The sequence below is a fragment of the Oncorhynchus masou genome, chromosome 14, assembly GCF_036934945.1.
Source record: "Oncorhynchus masou masou isolate Uvic2021 chromosome 14, UVic_Omas_1.1, whole genome shotgun sequence".
Lineage (NCBI taxonomy): Eukaryota > Metazoa > Chordata > Actinopteri > Salmoniformes > Salmonidae > Oncorhynchus > Oncorhynchus masou.
In genome coordinates, this window is record NC_088225.1 from 11,580,628 (window position 1) to 11,589,684 (window position 9,057).

The 9,057-nt window shown below is 43.5% G+C and overlaps 1 protein-coding gene across 5 annotated transcripts; it reads left to right on the plus strand.

Annotated features, from left to right (window-relative positions):
* The first annotated feature begins 140 nt into the window (after positions 1-140).
* LOC135554223 (casein kinase I) lies at positions 141-8,855 on the plus strand. Of its 5 annotated transcripts, none has more exons than XM_064986378.1 (11): positions 141-342; positions 2,790-2,883; positions 3,123-3,233; positions 3,545-3,693; positions 4,091-4,319; positions 4,529-4,699; positions 4,865-5,013; positions 5,375-5,564; positions 5,981-6,120; positions 6,427-6,493; positions 6,619-8,855. In XM_064986378.1, the coding sequence occupies exons 2-10, from the start codon at positions 2,808-2,810 to the stop codon at positions 6,457-6,459; spliced, it is 1,248 nt and encodes a 415-aa protein (XP_064842450.1). In that variant the 5' UTR covers positions 141-342; positions 2,790-2,807; the 3' UTR covers positions 6,460-6,493; positions 6,619-8,855. The 5 variants fall into 5 exon arrangements, with proteins under 5 accessions (XP_064842450.1, XP_064842451.1, XP_064842452.1 ...); XM_064986379.1 differs by having other exon boundaries at positions 2,793-2,883; XM_064986380.1 differs by lacking the exon at positions 141-342 and adding an exon at positions 357-474.
* Positions 8,856-9,057: the final 202 nt, after the last annotated feature.

The window sequence follows — 9,057 nt, forward strand, 5'->3', positions numbered from 1 at the left end:
TTCTGAGGCTGCCTATTCCTCAAATGTGTAACATTTAAGAATGTCTACAGTTGTAGCTGTTCTATTTCTTTAAGGCAATCCGGGTGCTTCTGACATCATAGATGTTGTCAATGGTGCGTTGCAAATAACGAGAGGGGGAGACAAAACTCTGATAGAGACGGCCATTCGTATTGAAGCTTCACAGGGACTATCAACAGGGAGTACAACCGATTCAAAAGGAACATTGGGATATGAGAGCCACCAGAATCCGTTCCCATCCTTCGCTGCCCGGGGCCCAGTCTGACTGACATCTTTCGGATCAGCACCGCCACTGAACCACCTCTCGAATAAACCTAATATCGTGTGAGTAGTGTACTGGGGAACCGACGATACCAAGGGGGGAAAGGGAACTTGATTCGACCGAACCGGAGTCTTGTATTCAGAGCGTCGCAGAGGGGGAGGGGCGAATAGATGGCTATCACTGGAGAACATAGGGTAGGTACCCCGGTGTAAGGGTGCGGCTAGAATAAAGTCAAAATGTTACATGATCGTAAACACTGTCAACTATTTGTGAAGCTTGAAGGCATTTAAAATGGTGTGAATGACTGGTACATGGTTGAAGCGCAAGCGTATTCTCTAGCTAGGCACAACCACTGCTGTATACGGTCAGTTGGTATTGTCACTGTAGCAACCTTTTGTTTGAAGTGTACGGTAGATGATGTTGTTGTTATTATTATTATTATTGTAACCAGTTCGACTTGAGTGATCGTGTCACAACTATTCAACCTAGTTGAGATGCTTCCCTTTTGATTGTTATCAACGCAGCGACAGCTTTCTAAAAGGTGACGTAAGAAGATGTTTAGTTGGGTTGATGATACTCAAATCCGTAAAATGATTTTGTCCATGCAAATGTTACATTTCACGTTGCCGTACCTAGCTAATACATTAATACTAGGTGAAATAGACTGGCATTATGTAGGCCTAGTTGTATTGTTTCTGAAAAAGACAGCCTCTTTCCATGTGGTTGTGAAATCCTCCTAGCTTTTTGTTAAGACAGAATGTCTCTTAAAGAGAACGCATTGTAATTCTATGTAGGTTACAGGCCCACACTGATGAAATTATTCAAGTCAGTAAATACTCTGTAGTGTTTCATGGGAGTAGTGGTAATGGTTGAATATTGCAATACATGGTGTGAGTGTATGGTTTACACTGTAGTTACCAGGTCCTGATCGTTTCCTACCAAAATATAAAGCCTGGCTCTGAACTGTGATCTGTTGATAAAACCTCTCACATGACCCAGTAGAATTAATCAACTGCTAAATAATTATCACAAGTCCCATGTTACAAACGGAATAACCAGCGGTAGGCCATTGCGATTTTCTGCACTGTGACAAACTATAGTTGACAGTATTCCATAGCTGAATGTCATGCCCGGGGGAGCAATGTGTGATATAAAGCAATGTCACTATTCCTGACAAATTAAATTAATCTATGGTGTTTAATACATAGGCCCTGATTAATATTAGGCCTGAGCGGGGTCTCTACAGTTAAAACCCTCATGTTGTAAAGAAACCTAACCCTTTATGAACCCTAATCCATCTACTACCATCACATCTGTATTTCTGTCAGCCGATGCCTCTTCTGACAACACCACAGGCAATGGAGAGAACCTCATGCCCATTTTTAAAAAATAATTTCCAGAAAGGTATTTGGTTCCCCTTGGTAGTTTAAATATGCACAACTAGTCCTGCGCAATTGATGACTTTTTTCCATTCCCGAATTGGTATGTCCATTGCCCACAAAACTGAGGTTGACTGAGAATGCTTCTTCTCGTTCTTCCTCGTTCTGCTCTGGTGTGAGCTACTTCCATTTCCAAAGTATGATGTTGAGAGGAAGTAGACCTGTAATCATGGTGAGGTATAATGTGGTCAGTGTTGTAGGATGGCCTAGGCCTAATCATAGGAAAAACATGACAAGGTCATACACATACAATGAAAAGCTCTATAGTAGTTTAGTAATGAGAACTGACTGAATCATGCTGCCCATCTGTATGTACTACATTGTCAACTGAGAGATAGAAGAAGCTTTTCTTAGGCAACCTAAATTGGTGTGGCGCTCTATAAATTATGCCACGTATCCTTCTCCAGGTCCAAGTCGTTTCTGGGCTTTAACACACATACAGTCCACGCAGCAGCGCCTTTGCAGTGGCTGCAGAATATGGCGTGGTTGAGGGTGCTAAATAAATGATGATCCTGCTCCAGTGTCACGTGCAGTTTGGCTCAGAAGACTCGCTTCCTTCCCTCCCTCGTGTCTGACAATGTCTACTATCTAGGCCTCAGCTGACTCTGGGGAGCTCTCCCGGGCTCTTCTAGGGAGATATGTTGTTGCTCTTTCTCTTGTCTCTCTTTCAGGCCTCATCTTCCAAATTCCCCTCTGTATTTCCCACTTTCTCTGTACCACCTCCTCAGCAACCCTACAAATGTAATCATGTAGCCTATCGCTGGAATCCAGACATCTGTCTGCTAATCAACCCGCTCAAGCTACACACTCACTCAATTCATTTAGGTGTTTGCAGTTAATGGTCATCCTGTGTTGGAATGTGTAAAGTGATTGTAAGATGGCCTACCGCTGATTGGGGAAGAAATGTTCCATTAGTCAAAGTTTGCTTTCGATTCGAGGTCTAGTGGATTATGTTGTGTTTGTATCATTTGTTTTAAATTAGCCTATGCCAAGTGTAAAATATAAGACTGTACAGTCAGGATTGCCTCGTAACATCTTGGCCTCTTCTCATCTGTTTGTTCTGTGTCTAGTAGTGAACTGTCAACACCATGGATCTGAGAGTGGGGAACAAGTACCGACTGGGACGGAAAATAGGGAGTGGGTCCTTTGGAGACATTTACCTTGGTAAGTGGAAGTGCTCCATCTCCCTCTGTTGGCATTTCTCTTCTTCCTTGTACTTTTCTCCATTTGCCTCTGTCTACTGGCCTAGTCCCCATATTGTCTTTTTTCCTCCCCTTAGCCTTAGACTTTCCATTCCCTGGGTGTTCAACCGGAGTTTCTTTCCATGTTCATGGTTCACAAGTTGTTCCCGAGTCTAGCCCTAGTGTGTGTGTGTGTGTGTGTGTGCGCACGCTCTTCCTCAGGTGCCAACATTGCCACGGGCGAGGAGGTGGCCATTAAGCTGGAATGTGTGAAGACCAAACACCCACAGCTGCACATCGAGAGCAAGTTCTACAAGATGATGCAGGGAGGAGGTGAGGAGAATTGGGGGGGGAATTGAGAAGGAACTGGGGGGAACTGAGAAGTAAATTCCTAGAAAATGCCATATTGACACGTCTGAGTGTATTGGGATCAGTAAGTAGTGACTGTATCACAAATGGTCAAATGTACCCATTTATTGCATTTATTCTATTTCAGAAGTATCATGTTCACCAAAAACAATGTGTTGAGCACTGAAACACTCTTTTGCTGAATTTGTTGTATGACATTAGCCATAAAGGATGTATACGCATGTAACTATGGTTAGATGTACACTAAAAGCTAATTATTTGTGCCTCCCTAACAGTGGGGATTCCCTCGATAAAGTGGTGCGGGGCAGAGGGAGACTACAATGTCATGGTGATGGAGCTCCTGGGCCCCAGTCTGGAAGACCTCTTCAACTTCTGTTCCCGCAAGTTCAGCCTCAAAACGGTGCTACTGCTGGCAGACCAGATGGTACAGAACTCTTATGGTGTCATCTTTTCCCCTCAACTTTCATTGTACTGTTTGTCCTCTATACCCTTCACCTCTGTCTCTCTGTCTGCTGTCCTAACTTTGCTTCAGCTGCTGTGTCACCCTTTTCTCTTAACTTTGCTGTGTATTACTCTTCTATGGTCTTTGGCTGTCTTTTCTCTACTTCCTGTCCTCCTCATTGTTCTTCCTTTTGCTCAGATTTGTTTTGTTACTTATTGTTGCTGTTTTTACCAATGTTGTGCTCCCAAAAGGCATTGGCTGTTGGAGGGTTTAATTTACGGTTAGCTTACAGTAAGGTTAAGGTTTTTACAGACTATGCCAGCAGAGCTTTGTTGTCTCGCTTCTCCTTTTCTTCTGAATCCCCCTCTGTCCTCCCCAGATCAGTCGCATCGAGTACATTCACTCCAAGAACTTCATCCATCGCGACGTCAAGCCCGACAACTTCCTCATGGGGCTTGGGAAGAAGGGCAACCTGGTGTACATAATCGACTTTGGCCTGGCCAAGAAGTACAGAGACGCCCGCACACACCAGCACATCCCCTACAGGGAGAACAAGAACCTGACGGGCACTGCACGCTACGCGTCCATCAACACCCACCTGGGCATCGGTAAGGGACTTTTTAAATCTCCTCCTCCTGTTTGGCTGAAGTATCTAAATGTCTTCATGAATGTGATTTAATTTTACCCGCCAATGCTCATGCCTAGTGTTGAGATGTAGTGACTATTGTCCCCTTGTTCTTAGCTTACATATTTTGATACCACTCAATCCTGTCTGTCCTAAATAGCAAATCATTCAAACCTGTCTACCGTTCTTCAGAGCAGTCTCGGCGTGACGACCTGGAGTCTCTGGGATATGTCCTCATGTACTTCAACCTGGGCTCTCTGCCCTGGCAAGGCCTCAAAGCCGCCACAAAGAGGCAGAAGTACGAGCGCATCAGCGAGAAAAAGATGTCCACCCCCATCGAGGTGCTCTGCAAAGGATACCCCTGTAAGTGACTGCTAGTATCGGTCTGGGCTGTGACATTTGTATCAATGTGTGTGGACAACTATTTTCCTTCCCCATTGTGTTGTAACAAACGTTTGCATATACCACAGTCTCTCAATCCTGGGTTTTTGCTCACCCTTCCCTTTTATTGCCATTGCTTGTCTGCAGCCGAGTTCTCCACCTACCTGAATTTCTGCCGCTCGCTGCGCTTTGACGACAAGCCAGACTACTCATACCTTCGTCAGCTCTTCAGGAATCTGTTCCACAGACAAGGCTTCTCCTATGACTACGTATTCGACTGGAACATGCTCAAATTTGTGAGTTTGCCACACCAAAGCTCTTATTCTTTACAAGGAACTAAGTGCTACATTCTGTCTGTCTCCACCAGGGCTCTCCAACCCTGTTCCTGGAGAGCTACTGTCCTGTAGGTTTTCACTCCAACCCTAATCTTGCACACCTGATTTCTAATAATTAGCTAGTTGATAAGCTGAGTCCGGTTAGTTACAACGGGTTGGAGCGAAAACCTACAGGAGGGTAGCTCTCCAAACACAGGGTTGTAAAGCAGTGGTATGTATACACTATCCAGTGTTTCCACATAACCAGAATGATTCTGAAAGATTTGGATGTAGTTCTATGTAGAGGTATGGGTTTGCTGAAACCTGTGTGGTCTCCTCTCAGGGTGCCAGTAGGACAGCAGAAGACGGTGAGAGGAGGGGAGCTGACGAAAGGGACGAGCGTATCGTAGGAGGCCCTCGGGGATCTGCTGCACGGGGTCTCCCGCCTGGGCCAAACCCACCAGCCGCCAACAGAGTTAGGAATGGAGCTGAGCAGGCCATCTCTAACCCTGCATCACGGGTGCAGCAGTCTGGTGAGCACACACCTGTGCTCTTTTAACTAGAGCTATAGTTGAATGGAATAGAAACATTTAGGAAATGATCCAAAAAGGGCAGAGAGAGAGTGTGTGTGTGTCTAACACATTTCAGTTAATTACTATAGCTCCCTCCTTCTGCCAATCAGTGTAATTTTGTAAATGCCGGATCCCTATGACAAGACATTCATCCAAGTTTCGGCAAAATCGTCCCAGTGCTGTCAGAAATTGCGTGTGACTAATTTTCGAATGAACGGAGACCAAGCCGCAGACCACTCCCCGATTTCATCGCTGGGGACAATGAAATAGCTTTTGATATAGATAAATACTTTTGTAAACACATTGACAGGAATGACGGTTTGCAAAGTCAACAGTTCTATTTCTAAATGGCCTCCCTTGTATTCTTCCTCTTTCAGGGAACACGTCGCCGCGGGCTATCTCTCGCGCTGAGCGTGAGCGGAAGGTGAGCATGCGGCTACACCGAGGAGCCCCCGCTAACGTGTCATCCTCTGACCTCACAGCCCGTCTTGACCAATCCCGAATTTCCACATCGCAGGTACGCTAACGCTACCCCATCATACATCATCACAAACCCTAAAACCCAGGTGTCATGCACCTGAGCCCAACTCCTATGACCAACTTTTTGAGGGGGAATATCAACTAGAAAAATGTCCACCCTTCCAGAACAAGATTACATTTCTTGTCAAAGTTTCCGAGAACTTCCTATTAGTGTTCAGCTTCTATATTATGTAGCATGCAGTGGGTTGATTTATTATTTTTATTTTGTGCCAGACTTGAAGCACTCGTTTGCACTCCAATTTTCTGAGTCATTTGTTCTCTCCACTCTTCTCTCTCTCTTCAGGTCAGCATGCCATTTGAGCACCTGGGGAAGTGAAACCTTCAGCGCCACATTCACTGGATCCTGACAGGTGAGGATGTCTCTTTCCCTAAGTTGACACACAGGACTTAAATGTACCTAGTTTGTCAGACAGGTGATAAATGACAAAAAAACACTATCTACACATCTGACTAATTACGCAATCTTCCATTGCAGGGCTTCAAGAGATCCTTTGTCCCAATTTTGTTTATTTTGTGAATTTTTGCTAATTGGACAAATAAGCGGATCTTGGAGGAAAGGACAGAGAATCATAAACTGATGAAAGGATGGCAGTTTGGTCAAGGACTGCAGGAATTTCTCCCCTCCACCCTAACTTTGATGGGATAAACCTGGCCTGTAATAGTATGAGGATAAAATAGTGAATAACACCCTCCTCTCCACTGACCTATTTACCCGGTGGTAGCTTGGATCATGCACCCCCTGCCACACACCTTTGTCCCTCCCCCATTATTCTCTGGGTGGCTGGCAGAGGTAGAAGACTGATTTGGGGATTGAAAAAGCCAAGCAGGTGCTCCTTTGCCAAATATAGTTGTGGGCACAAACGAGTTCCAAGGAAAGGTCAACTCGAAATTTGGGCTTGTGTGGATTTAGCCATTTCTGTTTACACTGCAAAGACCACACACACACACACAAATGTACCCATGTATGTTTTAACCAGTTAATTTATAGAATAGTAAGGGGCTGTACTCCATTCGTATCATTTACTGTGAATATTTTTTGAATAGATCATATTCATTTGGTGGGGGTCCTGTTGAGGCTTGGGCAATTTTAGTTTCTTATTTGATGTTTTAATTCGAAAAGGAAAGGTACAGCTGAAGAGAAGGAATGGTGAGAGAGATGGGTGGGTGGTAGATGAAGCAATGAGAAAGAAAGAAAGAGCAAGTGATTATTAGCTGTAATGGTGTAGAAATAGTGTTGGGTTCTTTTCCCCTACTTTACCTCTGACTGAATTGCTAATTCTCTACTTTAGCCCTCTTTGGAACTGATGTTGCCCAAAAGCCAACACCTCACACAATGATTGAGGTGAACATGCATTTTCTACCCTTCTCCCGCTCTCATTTATTCACCATCTCATCCACACTTGTTTTTTTTTTTAAATCCTCCCTTTTTACCCACTTAGGTCTCCTTTTTGATTTGTGTTCTTGGGTCATAATATTTGGAAGGTTGGTAAGGTCAAAGCAACCACGCTTATTTTAAGACTGCAACACTCTTAAGACATGGGAGAATCACAAGCCTATTGTATTTGACCATAGACTGCGATGAACAAGTTGACAAATGATGAGGGCTATGATTTTCATGATTGTTCTTAACGTCAACTTTTACATTTTATTTTTAATGCTTTTCTTTTTGTTGGTCTGATGGGAATGGATGCACTCTGTACTTGATTGGAGGGGGGGGGTGGGTGCATGAAGTGGAATGGCTTTTTAATAATTTTTTTTACTTCACTGTAAATATTTATTTTATTTCTGTGTAAAGCCAAAATGTGATTGGTTTGGTTTTTAAGGTGTAATGTAGAAAAATACATACTAAATGCATAAATTGCGGCTAGGGATCAGAATTTTTGAAAATATTAAGTACTAAATTGGGAGGAATTTTAGAAACTTTTACATCGCCAACTGGTTTGTGTGTGTGTGTGTGTGTGTGTGTGTGTGTGTGTCGTCAGAAGTGTAGGTCTGGTGCATGGGCTCTCAGAATTCCATAGGTCCCCTGTTAAGATCACAGAGCTGCTAGGGACAAACTGCAGGCTATACATTTCTCATGCCTCATTATTTGAGATTGTCCATCTCACTGTTATTTTTTGGAAACTCCATTTTGTTTCTCTTGTGTATGAGGAAACTTGAAGTATTGCACTTTGTTTTTCCTCTTTTTGTCCCGTTTATTTTATTCCCAGCAGTTTGTTCATAGCCTGTTGAGAATTTGTCACTACTCTCCCCATCACTCCACTCAAAGCCTTTCCTGGAGGCTGTCCATGTTCTCCACCAAGGACCTGATATAGGGCTGTCTACTTTTCCTTTAAAACAAAAAAGCACTCTTGAAAAGGGGGATGCTGACAAGGGTTGACGTCATCGGCGTCTTCTATTGCAAAATAAGAGGGCCCTGGATGTCATTTACCAGCACCCTTGATGTCATTGATGATAACTGGGACTCGGATGCAGTCACAGTGATGTCACAGATTCTGGTAATGACCTGTGTTTGCGATATGTCCCTTTGGCAAGCCAGTGTGACCCAGTGGCAATGTAACTACGGGGAGGGATAGCGCTGGTCAGGTTATGGGGAGTATACACTTTATGTATTATGTACTGATATCTTGTACAGTTCTTTAACACACTAACTTTATTTACAAACAGTATTTGTGTATATTTTATGACCTAATAAAAAATAAAACTTCCACACTTTTTAGTAATTTGTTGAAATGTCTCTAATCTACTTCAGTTCTGTGCATTTGGGAAATTACATGTTATTGTATCTAAAAGAGGACCATTTCAGGGGACTATGGAGGAGTGACTGGGTCTGAAATGCTTTTTTTCAAAATTCAAATTAAATTCTCAATACAGTAATGAGAAACATCTTCGTACATATTTTTCAATCTAAACA